The sequence below is a fragment of the Uranotaenia lowii genome, chromosome 2 (assembly GCF_029784155.1).
Source record: "Uranotaenia lowii strain MFRU-FL chromosome 2, ASM2978415v1, whole genome shotgun sequence".
NCBI classification, from domain to species: Eukaryota; Metazoa; Arthropoda; class Insecta; order Diptera; family Culicidae; genus Uranotaenia; species Uranotaenia lowii.
The window spans coordinates 367,284,772-367,306,316 of record NC_073692.1 but is presented as its reverse complement, the minus strand read 5'-3'; the positions used below and the strand labels follow the sequence as shown (position 1 = coordinate 367,306,316).

General features: G+C 35.4%; 2 protein-coding genes across 2 annotated transcripts; both read right to left on the bottom strand.

Annotated features, from left to right (window-relative positions):
* Positions 1–8,851: 8,851 nt before the first annotated feature.
* Positions 8,852–20,331, bottom strand: LOC129747450 (uncharacterized). The gene is made up of 9 exons (XM_055741683.1): positions 20,171–20,331; positions 19,900–20,103; positions 19,473–19,757; positions 10,072–10,372; positions 9,790–10,003; positions 9,546–9,729; positions 9,348–9,488; positions 9,128–9,291; positions 8,852–9,029 (listed from the first exon to the last, which is right to left on the bottom strand). Exons 1-9 carry the CDS (start codon positions 20,250–20,252, stop codon positions 8,910–8,912), a joined length of 1,695 nt encoding a protein of 564 aa, XP_055597658.1. The 5' UTR covers positions 20,253–20,331; the 3' UTR covers positions 8,852–8,909.
* A 247-nt stretch (positions 20,332–20,578) lies between these two features.
* LOC129744341 (uncharacterized) lies at positions 20,579–21,109 on the bottom strand. Its single transcript, XM_055736814.1, has 2 exons — positions 20,904–21,109; positions 20,579–20,842 (listed from the first exon to the last, which is right to left on the bottom strand). Exons 1-2 carry the CDS (start codon positions 21,043–21,045, stop codon positions 20,643–20,645), a joined length of 342 nt encoding a protein of 113 aa, XP_055592789.1. The 5' UTR covers positions 21,046–21,109; the 3' UTR covers positions 20,579–20,642.
* Positions 21,110–21,545: the final 436 nt, after the last annotated feature.

Here is a 21,545-nt window from a genome sequence, read left to right as displayed (position 1 = left end):
TGCGGAATACCTGTCGTAGATTCATAACGCTGAAAATGTGATGAATTTTTACGGTTGCGAAACTGATTGTCTCGTTCTCCAAATAAGACTCACACATACACAAAATACATTCATTGCATGACAGTTCACACGAGGCCATGGTGTCGAATATGCGGTGATTTGCATTGAAGATTAGCCGAACTCATGATCTAAAGAATGCAATTTCAGCCCAAACGTTGGCGAAATTGCGATGAATCCGTGCACCCATGGTGGATTATCTCTATACATACATACATACATACTTAAAATTAATTACGAAGATACTATAAGAGATAGACAAATAGTGTCTTCAAACCATGCGCTTTAATAATCTTAAATCAAATATTAGGGCGTGTCATTTTTGCATGATTGACACATAAAAACTTTTTTCAGCGTGCAGATAGGGTCAAACTGTCTTGTACAAAGTTGTAGCCAACGAATTTTTGAGGAAACTTTACGGAAGACACCACATACATATGATGTTTCGTAAGTGAGTTATGACTTTTTTAATATTAAAATGTTAGGTTGTGTCGAAAAAAACCAGTATTTTGGCTTTTACTTTTGTGAATTACTGATTTTTTTTAATTCATAAAATTTTTAATTTTTGCAAATTTGATTTGAAGCGAGCAAAATGTGCTAAATCGCTTATTTAAGCATCGCATTGGACTCAGGCTATAACAAAACAATGAAAATTGGAGTTTGCACGAGAAATGGGTCACATGGTCTTTAAATGTGTGAATTTGTGTCGAAAATTAACAAATTTGGCAATTTTTTTCTCGAGTTCAAAAAAATAACCTATCTTCCATAATTTTACAATCAAATATTTGATATTTGAACTAAATAATGCCGCCATAAAATATAATACAAAGTTTTTTCTAAAATATCCCTTATAACTAACGAACGTCTTCAGGTACAAGTTTGCGCTACGAGAGAAAAGTGTGCAAATTATTATTTTATACTCATGTTTAGAGAACATTTTTATTGTATGAATTCATTTACAAAAGTTAAAGCCAGAATAATGTTTTTTTTTGTGACACACCCTAACATTTTATCATTCAAAAAATCTTAACTCGCTTACGAAATGTAATATGTATGTGGTGTCTTCCGTAAAGTTGCCTCAAAAACTGTTGGCTACAACTTTGAAGAAGACAATTTGTTTTTCTGCGTAAATCATGCAAAAATGACACGCTCTAATATTTTATTTAAGATTATTATAGCGCACGGTTTGATGAGCTTCATATTTTAAAAACCTGTACTGGACTCCTATGAACGTAAAACACGGTTGCAGAAATTTATTAGACTACTTCAAATTTGATTTAAAAATCGATTGAGTCTTCGTTTAGAACTTGATGCTTTGGGGTAACATTGATCAGTCTCTATTTTGACTGTTTTAACGAGTTTTCTTGATCATAAAGGATACAAAACTCCTTCATAATACAAATGCTAGTAATTGATAAACTTAGGCAGTTCGTGTGTTAAGGCCGAACAACAATTAAAACCAAACAAGATCATGATGTTGCATAAACTAAGCGGCTAAATTTTTTTTACATTACCTATAACATTTTGACTACGAAAAAAAAAATGCAATTTTGCCTTCATGCAATTCTCCAGGCCTTCGCACTTTTCTTCTTTTATCTTTTCCTTCAAACGTTACCATTTGATAGGGTTTCTAACCTTTTGTTCTAGACTGGCTTACTCTTGGAAAACGTCCCTATTTTTTTAAATATCAAAAAATTACTTCAAAATAAAACATAAACTGTACCAAAACTATAGATTTCTTAAGAAAAAAAAGTTTAACTGTCCCTTAAATCAAGCTGCTGCTTCTAAACGCTTTGATTTCATCAGGAATGGTGTTTGTTTGCGAGCCTTCGAAAAAATAGATATTTCAAGATTTTGAAATAACATTTTTACTTACATTTGAAATTTTCAAAAACGAATCAAAAATTTTTCCAATTTGAAACTCAACATGTAGGTTTTTAAACGTAGAAAAAAGTTTTAAGATATTTTAACTTTAGACTTAGTTATTGATGATTATGTGGCAAAACTTCATGTTGATCAAAACTACCCCAGTGATCAATGTTACCCCGTTTTACGGTACCTACATAGAAATACAAAAAATGGTCAGTTTTGTGTAAAATCAACCATTTATGGCTGATAAAAAACCATACCTAAATATGTATACAAAAAATAATAAAGACAGATTTTTAAATTATACACCATCCTCCGTTCAATCGAGGATTCAGGTTTTGCCAAGAATTGTTTAAGATGTATAACGCATTAAAAATTAAAATTTATCAATTTTCGAGGGAATTCAAAACAAAAAAGAAATAATAAAATCTGGCAGCACTGAAGGACGTTGAAAAAGTATTCAACAATTTGATAAAAAATCCCGTTTTCCCTCGCGGTCTTCAAAGAAAATTTAGCTTCGAGCATTGAATCAATTATACAAATTTTTCAAATTTATTTTCATCTACCTTAACTAGTTAACACTTGAATCTCGGAAATCCAGGACTGATAGAAAAAAAAACTAAATAAATATTTGCATTCAATGATCCCAAATTAAAAAAAAAATCATCTTTAAAATTATTGGTACTATGGAAAATGTGAATTTTGTTGCTTTTTGTAATCAATGTTCAGACAGTAAAATATGAACAATGAAATAATGTTTGATAACTAAGTTAATAAAAAAATTTCTAATATTTTGTCTCAAATCTAAAATTAAAAGAAAATGGAAAGTAGATTATTGATTATTGACTCATAATTGAAGTTTAGGAGTTTTATCTAGTTTCTTGATTTCGATTTTGGAAGTTTGGAGTTGGTTTTTTTTTTAACTTAAACGACTTTTTTTTACTCCAACGTTTCGATCTTCAATGGAATTCTTCAGAGGCTAAAATTTTTCGATGATTATGTGAAAATCGGCTGAAATCATAGTTCTTTCCAAAAAATGTCTTTTTTTTTGTTCGGTTTCATTCGGGCTATTTTGAACTGCTGTCATTGGATCTCTATGTTGGATTATGATGGTTATAATTCTGATTTTTTTTGTATTTGAATATTTAGTTGGACTTACTGTTGACGATTTTTTAAAGAAATATTCTTTTGTCTGGTAATGCTGGATCTTTTTCCCGAAATTCAGATTCAGAACATTGAAATTCCATAGGAATGTGAACTCGAGACTTCAGTTCTTTTCACTTTAAATCCAAGAATTTTAGTCAAATTGGATCCAGATTGGAATCCCAAATGGGGCCTCCAGAGCCATTAGTGCATAAAAGCTGCTTCCGAAAAAAAAGACGCTTCAGTATTTCGGGGTTGCGTGATTTGCCATTTATTATTCTAAGAATGCAAACATTCTCATAATCAAAATAGTTAAAAGAAAATAATCTTATGAATCAAATTTTTCAACGTTTTGGAAAAATATATTTCGGTATTTGTAATTGATAAAACTGATAAACCGGTGTTTTTTTTTAAAGTATATCGATTTCATGAAAAGGTTTTGTCTAATTGCAGTAGTAATGGCATAAAATGCTTAGATTTTATAATGCAATAGATTTAGCAACATTTTCTATTGTTGTCCAAAATACGAATGTTTTGTCCGCAACCTCGTTCGTGATCGCATTCAATTTGCCTTTCAAAAATTGAAACGAAAACATAGGAATAAAAAGCTATTCAAAATCAGTCAAAATTCAGCAATAAATATAGTTGTTTGGATCTGATCCGTACGCTTTGTAGTTGCCATAAGAATGTTGTAAATTTATAAAAACTTTGTTACTGCTTTGTCTGGAAAAAGAAAATGCTTCAACAGCATTAAACGTAACAAGTTCCATCAATTACAAAATAATACTGATAAACAAATTTCATGCAAACATTCAAACATGTGTTTAATTGTTAATTCTGTTGAAACATTTTATGGTTTAAAACAAATTAGGAAGTTTGTAATAAATTTTCAACATTTATGGTTTTAAATGAGTGAAAGTCCAGCATCGCTTAGGAAAATTTTGATAAAACTTGGCCTGTTTTTTGATGAAAATTTTTTACATCTTTTGAAAAAAAATTATTTTTCTCAATGAAAAATACAGTCATTATCGTGAAGCCATGGCCGTAAGAACGGGGGGGAGGGGGGTTTTGGGGGTTAAACCCCCCCCCCCCCCCAGGAGGGTTAAAAAATGCAAAGCGAAATTTTTACCACTAGACTTTAAATGTGAAATTCCTAATCATATTTTGATTTATAACTAAAATTAGTCAAGAGTAACATTTTCGATTCAGAACTTCGTCCAAAACCTCGAAATCTCATCGCAGGTCCACAATTTAACTACAGTTTTTTTTAATTCTCATTTGCTGACAGTGATTCAGTTCCAAATATATATTTCCAAAAGTTAGACTCTTTGGAGTCTAACCACAGAGAACAGACGTACAAGCTATTTCACGAAACTTGTGTAAAATTTCCAGCGAACATTTTAACCAATTTTTCCTTTTTAGCTTAGTCACCAGATGTCTCCAAATACACCAAAAAGAACTGTGAAAATTTGATTTTGAACGGCGCAATAGATGACACTGTTTCAAATCAATTTTCAACGTATTTTTTGGGTGTCAGCATTTGAAATTTTACACACTTTTTTAAAGATTTTTTGTTCGAGCTTGTACGTCTGTTCTCTGTGGTCTAACTCCACGGCTCCAAAAAGCTAGACTAAGCTTGACACTTTACTTGCAAAAAACAAATAGAGTCGTCAAAAAAAATTGTTTAAACTTATTTTGTCAAAATAAACATAAACGATTCTTTGGAAGCCTAAAATACGATTCTTAATCGGCTGATTTGTTTCGATAAAAAAAACAAATTTTCAAGGTTTTTTTTCTTTTTGATCCTAATGGAATAAATCTGAAATTTGCCAGGATATTGGCCGGATTTTGGGGAAAATTCTGAAACAATTTGCCCGGTATAATGAAAGGTTTTAAGATAAAATATCCCGGATCTGCCCAGCCTGGATACTAGCGGAAAAATATTTAGAAAGTACCAGATTCGAAGTAGAGATTCGAATCTTGATTTTGCATTTCAAACTAAAACTCTTCATTTCAAATTTTTAAAATTTTAACCGTTTACAATATTTGGACTTGATATTTGGATCATCAATTTATATGGATAAATGAAACATAAGAAATATTAATGAGTCCAGATTGAAAAAATCTGAAACAATTTCGTCATTCGAAATTTTTGTTCAAATTCACATGTTTAAATACATAAAAAAATGAAAGAAATTCTATAGAAGCCCATAGATTCAGAATCTAGTAAAAGATCTCTGGTTGAAGGTTCTAACCAAACTTTGCATTTTGGTTATAAATTCTTACTTATTCTCTTACTTATCTGAAATTAAGATTCAGATTTTGAATTGAGCTTTAACAAGCAGTATTCAGACTCGGAAATAAGATTCAAAATTCGTATTCACATTCAGCTCGATTTTAAGTTTTTATGGTCAAGCTAAAAATATCAATGTGCGAAATTCATTAAGGATTTAAATTGAAGGAGATCGTGATTTATAACTTTGATTCTTGATTCAAAATACATTTTTTTTATACAATCAGAGTCAGTTTAGAAAAACAAACCTGGTGAGAATCACAAATATAGAATAAAATCACATTTTTCACAACACCAACCAGTTCGACAAAATGCCGTTCAACAAATAAATTTATCCACTACATTATCACTATTGGTATTCCCGGTTGAACAGAACGAAAAATTGACAATGGATTAAATATTGACAACCATTTTGATAATATAAAATATTCAGCTCCAAAAAAAAAACACGTCTGTCACGTTCAAGCAACGCCTACTTACCTACATTCTCGAAGAATGAATACTATATAAAATTTAATCACGAATAATATTGTGATATGTTGATATAGATGAAATGAGGTTCATTTTTTGATAATTTAAAAAAAAATCTCGTGGGTTTTAGTGAATTGTAAACATGGAACAGATTCTCCAGCTCCAACAAAACGGTTCAATGTATATGAACAATTTCAGGAGTGAATTTCCAAAAGAAATGAGTGATCAATGAAAATCTAACATCTTATTTGTGTGTTGTGTAGTTTGGATTAAGCAATTAAATCAAACCTTTTTTTAATTAACTTCGATCAAAATAGCGGTACATTTCAAATAAAAAAAGGGATGGCGCACAGTGATTCAAATCCCCAAAAAGCTAAAAAAAGTCAATTTTCCAAGTCAGCGACAACCTATTTTTTGTGTAAGATTCAAATCTCCAATATTCAAGAAAAGTTTTGATGTAATTAGATATTTTTTAGGACTTTTTATACATCTCTCAATTCAAAGAATTGTTTTTTGAAAATCTAGATTTTAATTTTTAAAAACTTCATTCATGGGGTTTGAATTCTGAAATGTAAAATTTTTGTTTATAATTTTTGTTGAAAAATGATCTTGTATCAGGTGAAATTCAGCTGGAAATTTTATTTATTTTTTAACATTATTTATATGGCAGATTCTTCAAAATAATGTGACAAACAAATATCTAAATCTTTTTTCGGCTTTACAATAGAAAAATACAATCCTTATTTGAGCCGTTAACCTGATTTGTAGCTCTTATTTCTGAATATTTGATGCATTTTCTCGAATGCTTAAAATCGTTCTGCATGTGTATAAGAATTCTTGCTAATTTAAATAAACACAAAAAACTTTTCTTTAAAATGAAATCCTTCAAAATCCCTTATTTATTTGTTTTAAATTAATGTTTCGACTATAGTCGTTTTAACATCTCTGGTGTCATTCGCGACTTTGATGCATTTAGTGGAAAGTCATCAAAAAAGCTTATTCGGTACAACTGAGTTCGATGTTGACTCTTGGGCTCGAATTCACGGCACGGACAAAAGCTCAGGAGAAGACTGACTTGTCAACTGAGCTACATCACAAGTTTTCATATTTGTAAAAAACTTCATAAAAGAAATTGGCAGCTCATAGGGCTTTTTTCCAAAGTTATGATTAGAAATAAATAACTTTTAATGCAAAATAACTTTAACCTGAATAATTGAATAGTACCTACACATTTTTTTTTTAATTCTTTGAGTACGCATTGTTCAAGCAAAAATTTTATAGGAATAAAATTGTCACCAAACCACCCCCCCATGAGTCTGTTCTTCCTACGGCCCTGTGTGAAGCAATCTTAAATTTCCTGTAACTGTAGGGGAGAAAGGGGATACTTGATCCCTTTTTCTTATTTTCATCATATCTTTTTTGGATAATTTAGCAACTCGCCGTCTTTTGCATTTTCTGACAGCGTGTAATTTCAAGTTCATTTCAATTGAGAGTTCACTATTGCTATGAAAATATGGCATTGTGAGTTCATATTATACTCTTACGGTTGACATATTGAAATACATATTTTTATTATAATTTTTTCATTTGAGAAACATTTTAAAGCGATAAAAAAAGATCTTCTATTCACATTTTGTAAAATTTTTGAAACAAAGTTCAATAACTAGAATTTTTTTTTTAACTTTGTTGAGATAACAGCATTGTTGTTTTGTTTTATTTAGCACATTTTTCTAGAACATTTGATATTTGTAAGATATTCCTTTTTCGAGATATAGCGAAGGGTGCAAGTATCCCCAGGGATCAAGAATCCTTTTTTTCGGTCATTGTACACTTGTACAGTCTTTAAATTTTGTTGAGCGTTAATAGGATAGCTGAACTAAGATGTGTAAAAATTTCATGAAAAAATATCAGCTAAGAGAGAGATGGCAGCATGTCAATGCTTTTTTGAACGCCACTATTATAATAAATTTAATTCAAAGACTTACATCGAAAAGTTTTAGCAATAATCAAATCTCACCTGAACCTTGCAGTAAGGTTTATTGAGCTTAGGTTTTCAAGCTGATTGAACAAAATTTGAGTATTTGTTCTCAAAAATTTTTGGTAAAAAAAACATCTACCTGTCATTTTTTTGTCATTTTTTACAATGCCAAAGAACGATGAGAAACTTACCGGAAATACCGGTTTTTATCCGTTAAAAAGCTGGTATTTGCCACCCCTTCCAAAATATTTGAAAATGATTTAAAAAAGTGATCCATGTTCCCCCAGTTTACGGTACGTTACCAGACTCTTTTCTGGCTACCAAGAAGCACCTCAATGTATCCAAAACAAAATTTAAATGTTTGATTTGTGATGTAACTTAATTTTAAGCCTACTTTATTATTTAACTTATAGTGTTTTCGTTTATTGGCAGTGGCAACCTAGTTACCCACGAGTTTTGCCCTAACTGCTGTTATTATGTTCGGTTATTAATTCAGAAGTCCACTAGTTTTGCCCGAGATTTGAACCTCAAGCAGGCGGTTTCACCCCGTAAAAGTTGTCAGTGTTGGGGGTAAGCATAAGGGTGAGTATAGCAACCAGCTATTTGCATCGTCCCGGGTAACGATTCTGTTTGTTTATTCAGAAAAAGTTTTGCCCCGCGCGAGTGGAGATAAACGAAAACGGCATAAGGATCTAGTCAAAACTCATGGTCTGCATGGCAACATTGTCAAGGACATCAAATAAACAGAAATAAACAAAAAAATTAAAAAATTACAAAAATGACAAATTCTTTGCCTTTTAAAATTCCCTTAGAGCAAGTTATAGATCTGTAAATCCACGAGAAAATCCTTAATACAGGTTACACAGAGAAATATTCTAGAGTGAACGCTCAACGATCAGGGTTTTATTTTTGGGGTTTCACGGTGGTTTCTAGTGGTAGACGTTCTTTGCAACCTAGGCAGGATCTAGCTGAGGAGTAACTGAATAATACGATCAAAACTACGGAAATTGGAAATACAAATGAACATAGTGTGTCCTAAATCGGGTAAGGAAACTTATATTATATTGACCTATTATCTTGAATCTAGAAATAAACTTTTCACATCTTCTTGAAACAAGAAACAAGGAACACAATTGTCATAGCTAGGAACACGATTCGGTCCAGTATCTTGGCGAAATCACTCCAATCCAGATTCTTTCCATGCAAGGATCCGTAATTCTATCAGAGAAAAGAAAAAAGATTATCGATTAAAGTTGCTTCCTGTTTATTTCGTAGTCGTTATAATGTTCAATTCAATATTCAACAAGTCTACTTACCGAACTATCTATTCGAAGGACGACTCGCAGGTGAGGCTGACTGATGATTCGAGCCAGCCAGGAATCGGGCGCCAGTTTGGGCCCGTATGCCTTAAGCCACTTGTCCATGATGAACAGAACTATGCAGACCCAGGAGAAGTACAATGTGCACCGGAAAAAGGTATCTGCAAAATAGGATGTTTTTTAAAAAATTTCCTGCAATCCCTTTGAAAAGACTTACAAATCCTCGGATTCATCGTCGGTGGGACAAACACGGAAATCTGGAGAAAAGCTGCAATCAGTAGAATCATCCCCAAGGAAGTAGCGAACACTCGAAAGGTTCCCTCCAACCAGAAGGAAACTAAAATCATCACGTTGGACACTGAAAATTAAGGATTTTTGAAAACCACATTCGAGAGATTTAATACTCTTTGCATACTTAAATACGGAGCATAAAGTACGGTACTGTAGAATTCATTGTTCCGTTTAAGGTGAAATCTCAAGATGATTTCCTCCCTCGGACTACCGTCGTTCAGCAGGAAAAGTTCTTCATGATTTATGTTATCATGTCTCGTGATTTCTTGCACCAGCCAATCCGATTGCATAACGTTAGGATGGAAGCTCTTAAAAGATAAAATTCATAAATTTAAATACTCTTCATGAAAGTGACTTTGAAAACTTACCACAGAAGACATATTGAAATCTAACGGTGTTACAGACAGATCTGTGCTCATCACCAAATCACAATCATTGGTTTCGTAAGGCCAATCGGCAGATTCTCTCAGAGGACAGAAAGTATCTACCGATATTTCCCGAGACACCAGTTGGAAGAACCCATCGTACGAAACTGTCATATGGTCCATCCCGCTCATATCGTAAGTAGTTGTCTCGGATTCACTGGAACGGTAAAAAACCATATGATAAACCCTTTTTTTGCTTGATCAAAAAGAACTTCAAAACCCTACTCCTTGGCCACGATCGTCGGATACCACCACAGGTACTGGTAGCCGATGATTTTCGTTACGTTTCCGTGCTCTCGTGGGTCCCAGGTTGTCCGGTTGTCGGTCCAGGTCAGCTCCAGGAACATGCGCGTTTCGAAGGAATCCTTCCAGGCGTTGTAGGCAATACGGGTGATCACCAGTTTCTGCATCCGAATCGGTGTGTGCACGTTCGGTGCCTCGGACGAGGCGTTCATCTGGAAGTTGTAGATCAGCTTCTCGCGAGGAGTCATCGAGACCGTCGGGTCGTAGTCTTCGATTTGATTAACTGGATGGTGAAAAAGGTTAATGGGATTAATACATAATGTCAAAAATAGTCCAATGTATAAATGATCTATTACTAGGAAAACACACTTTAAATCATACTCTTAATAACGTTCATTGTAATTTTAAAAAAAGTTCCAGTACCCTCGAGGAAGACCATCAAAAATAGTCGAAAAGTCGGGCATTTCAAAAAGAAAGTTGTTTGCTTAAAATCCAAGAACGAAAAATAGTCAAAAATAGAACATCATTTTGAAAAAAAGTTGAAGTTTGAGACATCGCAAGGGCATTTCAATCCCAAAGATCTCAAACGTGTCAAATTAGTAAAAAAAAAATTACACACGAATAGCGGATTACGTCCTCCGGGTGTCCAATGATAGGGTGTTATAGGTTGTGTCGGGGTTCGGATTGGGCCTGTAGAATTCTCTTAGGTTATTAGGAGTTTTGCTTATAACGAACTTATAAGAGAGAACAATAGGAGAGGTCTCTGGCCAGCCGTAGTATGATCATTGGTCCAGTTACCGATGATCATATTCTACTGATGATGACGACCATTGTCGTATACATCAGGTTCGCTTAGAACTCTGCCAAAGTAAATCAAGCAGTCCGGCATTCGTAGAGCAATCTCCCATTAGGTAAATCACTCTGAAAATCTTTTACTCGGTTTTATACTACCACATGTTTTCAAATCTCCGCACTTTCGTCAACATCCGAGATTTTCATAACCCAAGAGATTAGGGACCTTCAACGTCATACCAATACGACAACAATTTCAATCCACGACCCGTTTGAAACACCGCTTGTAAGGCGGTTTAGCTGAATCAGAGGTGAAAAGGGCATACGTTGAACAGGTAGAGACCCGAGCCTCGGAACTGCCGATGGACGGAACAGTCGAACAACAGTGGTGTGGAGTCAAGAATGCTTTTATCACGACGAGCCATGGTACTCCCGGTGAAGTTTTTGGAAGAAGAGATGATTGGATGTCGGATTAAACCTGGAGGGTGGTCGATGATTGAAGTCGGAATTGAGCAAGCATCTACCGGGTTAGCCAAAGCAGCCGTTCGCTTACAATATGCAGGGCTGGAAAAAAGTTAAACGAACTTATGGACGAGACAAGAGAGCCTAGACAAACTCCTTAGCCAAAAAGGGAGACAAAGCCGCCACCAATGGAGATATCCGATTACTCTATGACATTTCTCGCCGCCTTAGTGGCGCAAGGACTAACGCTAGAATGCCACTAAAAGAAGGAGTACAGATCAGATCAGCTCAAACGATGGACTGAGCACTTCAAATAACTCTTCCGACTCACAAATAGGGATGGCCAACAGAACTCGCAGCCCGAAGCACCAATAGTAAGTTGCATTAATGGCGTCAACTCGGAAGCACCCTCGCTGGCTGAAATAGAGGCGGCATCAAAGCCATGAAATCCAACAAAACGCCTGGAATCGATTGCTTCCCTGCTGAAATACTGGATGCCGACTTTGCCTTGTCAGCACAGATGATGCACCGTCTTATCGTTGACATCCGGGATACTGCAACATTCCCGGCCGACTGGATGCAGGGTATACTCGTAAAGATCCCAAAGAAAGGAGACCTGACAGAGTGCGGTAACTGGCGAGGCATAACGTTGGTCTGTACAACTCTCAAAGTACTCTGCAAAGTGATCCTGAACAGGATCCAGGAAAAAACCGACGGTACCCTCCGACGGCAACAAGCTGGATCTGGACGATCATGTGTGGACCATATCACAACGCTAAGAATCATACTGGAACAAATCAACGAAATCCAGGACTATATTCTGCTGGTGTTCGTTGATTTCGAAAAAGCATTTGATCAACTGAACAACGAAAATATCTGGCCTGCTCTAAGACGACGAGGAGTCCCAGAGAAACTAGTCCATCTCATCGAAGCTCAGTGCGAGGCATTTTCGTGCAAGGTCTTGCACGACGGTGTCTTGTCCGATCCAATCCTGGTAACTGCTTGAGTGAGACAGGGATGTATCTTATCACCGCTACTTTTTCTAATCGTAATAGATTAGATTCTGACTGGATCGATTGACTGTACATAGACAAATCGAGGATTGCCGTGGAGTCCTTCGACAATGGAGCAGCTAAACGGCCTTGACACGGCAGATGATATTGTTTTGCTCGCCCAAAGACAACAAGACATGCAGAGCAAACTCGACGACCTCACCGAAAGCTTCAAGGCAGCAGGTCTCAAAATTAATGTCGGAAAGACCAAGTCAATGGAAATCAACACAGTGAATCCTTCCAATTTCGTGATAGCTGGGCAATAAGTTGAGAATGTAGAGTGCTTCCAGTGTCTTGGTAACAAGATAATGGTGGTGGTTTCAGGGAAGACATCGAAACCCGAATCAGAAAGGCCCGATTTACGATTGCGAGTCTTCGGAACAACTGGTGGTCACGCCAGATCCCTCTACGAACGAAAATCCGAATCTTCAACTCGAACGTCAAATCTGTTTTGTTGTACGGGTGTGAAACTTGGTGCACGTATGCGGTGTCGACGCGAAAACTGCAAATATTTGTGAATCGCTGCCTGGGGAATATCATCCGATTGGTTCTGGCAACTGGATCTCAAACGTGGAACTGCATTGCCGGTATCATCAAAAGGTGCAGGAAATCGAGATTCGGGAATGTAAGTAAAGTGGATTGGGCACACGCTGCGAAAGGATGAGAACGAGATTTGCAGAGAGGCGCTAGATTGGAATCCAGAAGGTCATCGAAGAAGAGGCAGACCCAGAACTTGTGGTGGCAAGCTTAGCAGCTGAAATCCGAACTGTCGACGAGAATCTTGTCTAAGACCAAGTGAAGACACTGGCTCCTGATCGTCGGCAGTGGGGGTCTTTTACCGCGGCCCTAAGCGCCGGAAAATTGACGACGGATCATTTAGTAAGTAAGTCAGTCAGTTGTTTTTAATATCCCACAAACATTCGTTTTTCAAATTGCTCTGAGAAAGCGGCCACTTGCAAAAAACGTGTTTGCAATGAAAAATCTCTAATGTAAACCTATGAAAATCTATAGTATTTAAAAAAAATTAAGGCAAAATAACACCAATTGCAATATTTTTTTGTTTGGTTCGAACAGTCAAACCATAAAGATACAGCATACATTCAGGGGTCAAAATACAAAATCTAAAATTGGAATCATAAAAACATGTGTTTGGATGTAATGTCAACAAACGGGTGATACAAAATTATGAGCGCCGATGTGGTCTAGCGGATAGGCTGGCGCGAGTCTGGTTTTGGTATGCAAGGCGTACTGGGTTAGATTCCCGGTATCGGCAAGAAAACTTTTTTGTTCGAATCTCATAAGTTGCCGACAGGTTGAGATGTGTTATCTCTTATATAATAAGAATGTTCAATCAGTTGTCAGCTGGTCAGGTATATACACGAATGCGGAATACCTGTCGTAGATTCATAACACTGAATATGTGATGAATTTTAAACGGTAGCGAAACTGATTGTCTCGTTCTCCAAATAAGACTCACACATACACAAAACACTTTCACTACATGACAGTTCACACGAAGCCATGGTATCGGGTATGTGGTGATTCGCATTGAAGATTAACCGAACTCATGATCTAAAGACTGCAAATCAGCGCATACGTTGACGAAACTGCGGTGAATCCGTGCACCCATGGTGGATTATCTGCACATACAAACGTGTTATACAAAGTGATCATAAAAGGTTAAGATTTTTCATGGCATCGAGAAATGTTAAAAGTTGTACACCTTTACACCCAAATTTATAAAATTTGAGTTATGCTTCTAAGAGATACACACTCGCGTTGGGTAAAAAAACGAGATATGTCCGATATGTCGTGTTTTGCCCCTTGAATGTATAATCATATTTGAAATCAAAGATGGAATATTTAATGACTGAAATCCATGCAAAGCTTGATGTTTGGTACACTAACACCCGAATAAACGAATATTTTGTGGTGGAATGATACGTTAAGTGACTAATAATTGTGGGGGGGACTGTATCATATTTTTGAAATCAGTACTGGACTCCAATTAATGTTAAACATGGTTGCAGAAATTTATTGGACTACTATAAATTTGATTCAAAAATCGATTTCGTCTTTGTTTAAAATTTGATGCTTTGAGGTAACATTGATCAGTCTCTATTTTGACGGTTTTAACGAGTTTTCTTGTTCATATTTACATTTACATATTCTTGTTCATAAAGGATACAAAACACCTTCATAATATTTACAAATGCTAGTTTATCAATTGTTAAGGCAGTTGTATGTATGTATGTATGTTTGACCCACCAGTGGCTGATAGGTCTTTCGACCCGAGTCGGTACGGGAAGTCTCGATCGCACATTCAAATATTTTTCATGCTTAACTCATCAACAATAATTGCATCACAACCAAGGGGTCCGTTACCACTGGCTCGGGACAGGTTTGACTCATCTTACTCGCTTCCAACTGTTCGAAACAAATAAAGAATCCTGAAAAGGTACCTAAGTAGCCTACTCAAGATTCCTGATTTTCCGAGATACTCCGGCTGGCTTGAACCCACAATCCATTGTATGTCAGTTTTCCGCTTATTTGATGCCCTGTCCTACCCCCCACTGAGCCCCCATAATAGAGTTAAGCTATTTAAAATCAAAAATATAAACACATTTTTAATCATACTTTGCATCTTACCTTTTTTACGACACTTAAAATTTCCATATGTGGCATAACATAATTTTAACAGAATACTTAGCTGTAGCTCTGGGTGTGATAAAGGCACCAAGCGACAAACTGCATCCCATCAAAGCAACCCAGTTAGCAAAAGCATAACACCAACAAGCACAAAATAGATTGAAAATAAACAATTCGAACTGAGAATGTTTTCAGCATTCCCTGAACTGATTTATATTTCTGTTCATAAATTTTATGATCAACAGAACAACAAGATTTTCCCGAACACTTCGCGAGTAGTTTGATAATGATTACCATATTTTTCAATCGATACACAAGCTCCGGGAAACAAGCGAACAGCTTCGATCAACCTCTTGCGATCTTTAAATGCTGTTCAAATTTGCTGTTGCGGGAAATCCACTTCAAACTCTTCTTCAAAACGGCCGCCACAGTTATCTTTTTACATAGCTCTTCACTTCGGATTTTTTTTTTCAAAGATTAACACAAAAGATATAGGGAAAAACTAAACATAAGCGAAAAAACGAATGATATACAAATTTCTGAAAAACCCTGCACGAGCCCATAAACATCGCGTTCCCAATCAGTTTGAAAAAAAAAAACCGTTTCCTTCTTATATTTCTTCAAAAAAAACCTTAGAAAACACTGGAGTTCACTTCTACAATAAACGAAAATTTGAAATTTTATTTTCCCCGGAAACTTCAACGCAAAAAAATCACGAGCGGAAAAAACACGACCGCACTCAATCAAGGCTAGCTTGATTCTCTCAGTTTATCAATTGTTAAGGCAGTTCGGTACAAACTCAAATGATATAAAATTAAACCTAAAACAGTACTAAAACTACAAAATTTAACATAATACTATCGGTGGCTCAAAGATACTTAATTTGTAATTTTGGTCGAGTAAATTCTGAGATACACAATGCTGAATTTCGGTGTTTCATGGTTTAGATTTCTTCGCGGTCCTTGTTCAGGCAATTTTTAAGCTGTGTTAAGGCCGAACAACAATTAAAATCTAGAGATGGACGATGATGCTGTAAAAATTAAGGGGCTAAACTGAAAAAAAGACACCATCGCTAGCTAATAGTTACGAATATCAAGAAGCATGCAACCAACTAGCCGTATGTATTAATACCTCCTTCGAAGAATATAATAGGAAAACAGAGGAAAACATTAAATCTAACCCAAGAAGCTTCTTCAAGTATGTAAGTTCCAAATTGAAAAGTAATAATTTTTCATCTCGTATGCACTTGGACAGCACTAACGGTAATAATTCCCATGAAATATGTAATTTGTTTGCCAATTTCTTCCAAAGCGTTTACACCAGTTTTTCGGAAGCCGATCGCGACACTGCGTTTTTCGATTATTTTTTCGACTCAGCATCATTGACTGTGGTAGATTCAATCACCCTTGAGGAAATACACAAATCAATTTGCTCCCTGGATAGCTCCAAAGGGCCCGGGCCTGATGGAATTCCTCCATTACTTTTAAAAAATCTTATAAATGAACTTAGTATGCCCTTGTTTCTTCTGTTCAACTCATCGTTGAAATCCGGTGTTTTTCCTCAAGTATGGAAAGAATCTTTCCTTGTACCTATTCAAGTCGGGGAAAAAGTATGATATTAAAAATTACCGGGGTATAGCAATCTTATCGTGCATACCGAAACTTTTTGAAGCATAAGTGAATGAAAAAATATATAATCAAATAAAAACACTCATAGCTGAAAAGCAACATGGATTTGTTAAAGGACGATCTACAGCGACTATAATTTACTTGAATTCGTTTCTTATAATATCCACTCCATGGATCAAGGAAATTCCGTTCAGGCTCTATACACGGACTTCAGTAAAGCTTTTGACAGAATCGACATCCCTTTGTTAATTATTAAACTACATAAAAACGGATTCAGTGCACAACTGCTGAAATGGATTGAGTCGTATTTGACACACCGTACACAAATTGTTAGATTCAATGGTTCACTTTCGAAAAGTATATCCGTTACATCTGGTGTGCCTCAAGGCTCCCATCTCGGTCCCTTATTATTTATCTTATACGTCAATGACATTACTTATTTACTGAACCAGCTAAACGTGCTGATATATGCAGACGATATGAAGCTTTATATGATAGTCAATAACGAAGAAGATTTCAGGGTGTTTCAAAATGAAATAAATATTTTTTACAAATGGTGCAGTAAAAGTCTTCTTGAACTAAACGTGAAAAAATGTTCACATATTGTATTTACAAGGAAAAAATATCCGTCATTTGAAATTGTTACATTAGGAAATGAGCCTGTGGAGAGAATCAATAAGATAAGAGATCTAGGTATTATATTGGACTCAATACTTACCTTTGTAGATCACTATAACTCAGTAATTCAAAAATCAAATAGTATGCTTGGCTTTATAAAACGTTTTAGTTATAATTTTCAAGACCCATATACAGTAAAAACATTGTACACAGCTTATGTCCGATCCATACTTGAGTACTGTAGCGTTGTGTGGTCCCCCTTTCAAATTTCTCATAGAAACCGTTTAGAATCCATTCAGAAACAATTTGTTCTACATATATGCTTTACGAAATCTAGGATGGTCTCAGAGCCAATTACCAAGCTACGAATCACGCTGTTTACTAATAAATATTGAACCATTAAGTGTTAGAAGAGAATTTGCTGCAATCTCCTTTGTAAACGACATAATTAATCAGCGTGTCCAGTCTACTGATCTACTAAATCAGATAAACTTTTATTGTCCGAGTCGCCAGTTGAGAACCTGAAACCTGTTTATTTTAACTTCTGCTCGAACTGATTATGGTAAAAATAGTCCAATCAATTGTCTAATGCAGAATTATAATAAAAACTACCAGATCATAGATTTTACTATGTCTAAACAGCAGCTAAAAAGTGCTTTTTACGGGAACAAGAACTTAAGAACCTAATATTGTAGTATTTAAAGTAATATTAAGATTGTAACTACTAGTTTTAAGAATATATATGTAGCCTACGATGTTTGGCGAAATAAATAAATTCAAATTAAATTCAAATTAAATTTAACATTACTTATAAAATTTTAACTACAAATAAAATGAAATTTGGCTTTCATTCAATTCCCTAGGCCCTCTCACTATTCTCTTTAATTTTTTCCTTCAAACGTTACCATTTGATAAGATTTCTAGCTTTTTGTCCTGAACTAGCTTTATCTAAATTTACTTCATAATACAACAAAAACTACACCAAAACTATACATTTACTATGGAAAAAGTTCAATTCTCATATAAATCAACCTGCTGCTTCTAAACGTTTTGATTTAATGTCAGGAAAGGTGTTTGTTGGCGAGCCTTTGAAAAAAAGAGATATTTCAAGATTTTGAAATTACATTTTTTTCTTGAATTTGAAATTTTCTAAAACAAACCAAGTTTTTCCCAATTTGAAACTCAATTTATAACTCTGAAATAATAAATTGACCAATGAATTTTGAATGTATAAAACTAAAAATCTCATATTCAATTATCCTATCAATTTCCTAATCCCTGTAGGTTTATGAACGTGGAAAAAAGTTTTAAGATATTTTAACTTTAGACTTCATTATTGATGATTATGTGGAAAAATTTCATGTTGATCAAAGTTACCCCGGTGATCAATTTTACCCCGTTTTACGGTACGTAGATAAAATATTTTTATATCAGCTGGCCACTATTTTTGTGGATGGCTGTTTTGAAACATAGGAATGTTTATCACGGTTATCTAATTAAATAATTACAAATCATTTGGTAAACTTCAACGAACGTTCACAATTTGTTTGGCAAAAACAACCGTTTTCCGGTAAGAATTACTGAAAGATCGATAAAAGCTACGAACGGTCATGTATAAAAATACCAAGCTCTGAAAAATTTGAAAAAAAAAGGTTAAAATCAAATCTGAAATTGATTAAGAAAAATACCCTGTAACTTGAACTTTCGAACTGGTTGACGAGGTCCGTAGTTGCGATATCGGTAAAAAACGTGAAAAACGGTAAACAACATTTAAAAATGTATTTTTATTTAGAAACATAATAATTCATTTCAACAAATTGCGGAACAACTGCGAGATATCAAGTTTTTTAGTTTGACGCGAGTGCGCTTCACTGAAAAGCATAACTCAAATGTGTTACATTTTATAAAGAAACTTTTTTTAAATAATTGTGTACAACACATTCGAGAATTCAAAGATATTAAATTTGAAGAGTTTGGTCCAGTCGTTTCTGAAAAAAATGCCAAATTTTGGTGTTTTCGGGCTAAGAATTCAGCGCGTGTTAATAACTGGTGGAATTACACAGAATTTTTGTAAAAATTGTTTGAATCTCATAAATTCATACTCACAAATTCCATAAGCAAAATCCCGCTAACATATGATCGAATGAGAGAGCTCACATCTCACCCAACTCAGAGTACTTACTCGTGTCGTCATCGGTCGGACAATCGTAGAACCACTTGGCCTGAGTAGATCCCCAGGCGCTAAAGCTCAGGAATCGCACCATGATGACGCTTTTATCGGTGGCGGACATCAGCGGCAGATCCTGTCCCTCGATCGTCACCTCAATCAGTCCCTCACTTGTTATGCGAATCCTGAGCGGCATCGGATCAATTGCCGATAGGATGCCCTTGGTCGTTTTCGTCTTGAGCGGATTCTTCTTGCGCTGCTTTCTTATCTCGCTGAAAGTATTTGCCCCGGCGCCGATAACTACATACATATTTATGGGGAGAAAAATGCATGAGAATTATTATGTTGTTGTTATGTTCAAGTGACCAGTTCCATGAATGGTTCATTCATTCATTCATCTGTTATGCACTGCGGCTATTTTTAGCACCCGTGCCATACTAACCTATCTCGTAGACTTGCGCCTCAGCTGACGTATTGTCGATATCCGATAACAGGATGTGGGCATCTTTGGGCGCCAGCACAAACAGCCGCAGATTGACGATCGTGTCGTTGTTGTCCTTGTCGTGATTCTGCATATCATCCAGCTTGAAGAAGTGCTGATAGTTGTATCCGCTGATGGTTTCGTACTGTTTGCATTTGTCCAGATCTTTGGATGATGAAAACCGGAAATCAGTTCAAAAAAGTTACACACGGTTAACTTTCTTCAATCTCACCTGCGTAGGTAACGTTGTATTTGCTTTCGGCCAAACTCGACCGAAAAGATTCACAAAATATCAGAAATAGCAGCAACCGCATCGTTATCTAAAAACTTATGCTCTCAGGGTTTTCCCAAGGAAGCTGGACAGAAGTTGAAAATAACGTCTGTGCTCCACAAAACGAGATAAAATACTGTGACTTGCAATCGCAAGGCTGGACTCTTGTAGGATAATGTTTGTTCTATTTCAATCTCCCGAAGAGAGAAAAGTTGATAAAGTTACAGTCGGAATTCGATTATGCTAGTGTTCTGAGAAAAAGAAATCATTTGCAAGAACTTGGAATAGATCATCACGTTGTATTTTTTAACAACAAAAAAAGAAGCAACGACAACAAGGCTGTATGACGATGTTTATTTCAAGGCAGCTGATAATTTCCAAAAAATAACTTAACAAACTTTCAATTAGGTTACAGATTTAAGATTAAAATTGATTAAACACGTGCAACATCCAGTGTTCCGTCTTGTTCACGTTTCTTGAATTCGGAAAACAAGCGCGCAATGTAACGATCCAGCTCAAACTGGCGTCTCTGTTCCATCTTCTGCATGAACGCATCCACTTCTTCAGCAATAATTTCCTCCGGGTATTCCAGGATGTAGAAATCCTTCCTGATTATGTTGTCATTAATAGAAGCTAAAAAATAAGAAAAAAAGTTAATGCTTTTTTTTTTAAACAGTTTAGAAATCGAACAGACCATCTAATTTTTGCAAATTTTGTGTAACGTTCTGTACGATCGAGGCTTCAAACTCTAGAGGTCTTGCGTCCAACCGTTTGAAAAGTAAGAAAAAGGCTAGACAAACGAAAATTGCAAAAGAAATCGCCTTGTTTGAAGACATCTTAGGATACTTTCACCGAGCTCAGAAAACTTTACTCTGAAATCCAAATGATATCTTTAGTGATCAACGGTCAAACTTAAACTAAACAGCCTAAATCCGAGCCCAAAATAAGCAAACGAGCGATCGAGGTTTTAACGTTTGTTTGCTTCTACCGTGCGTTGCTGCTGCTGGATAACATTGACCTGTTTCGAGATATTCAAATTCAAATGCGAAGGGCTCGGGCATCGAGGTGGCGGCAAACTACAATCGAACCGCGGTGATAAAATGCAAACAGAGATGCATTTAGCGAGAAGGGACTGAAGAAGTGCATTTGCCAAGATTCTTCTTTCATTTTGAACATTCATGGACTAATTATACTTTGTGTTGAAAACATATTTTTAGTACCTAAAGTATTTTTTCGAATTAATGACTTTTTCTTGTTTGGGCGAATCAATTTTACCCGAATCGCACATTCGAATCATCAGAGCTCTTCGAAAAAAAATCGCAAACATTTCATTTTA

Coding starts and splice junctions, on each gene's coding strand:
- LOC129744341 (XM_055736814.1), bottom strand. CDS start 21,045: ATGTCTTCAAACAAGGCGATTTCTTTTGCAATTTTCGTTTGTCTAGCC. Junction 20,843..20,903: donor AAATTTGCAAAAATTAGATG/GTCTGTTCGATT, acceptor CTTATTTTTTAG/CTTCTATTAATGACAACATA.
- LOC129747450 (XM_055741683.1), bottom strand. CDS start 20,252: ATGCGGTTGCTGCTATTTCTGATATTTTGTGAATCTTTTCGGTCGAGT. Junction 10,004..10,071: donor CCGACGATCGTGGCCAAGGA/GTAGGGTTTTGA, acceptor TTACCGTTCCAG/TGAATCCGAGACAACTACTT. Junction 9,030..9,127: donor TCCTTCGAATAGATAGTTCG/GTAAGTAGACTT, acceptor TTTCTCTGATAG/AATTACGGATCCTTGCATGG.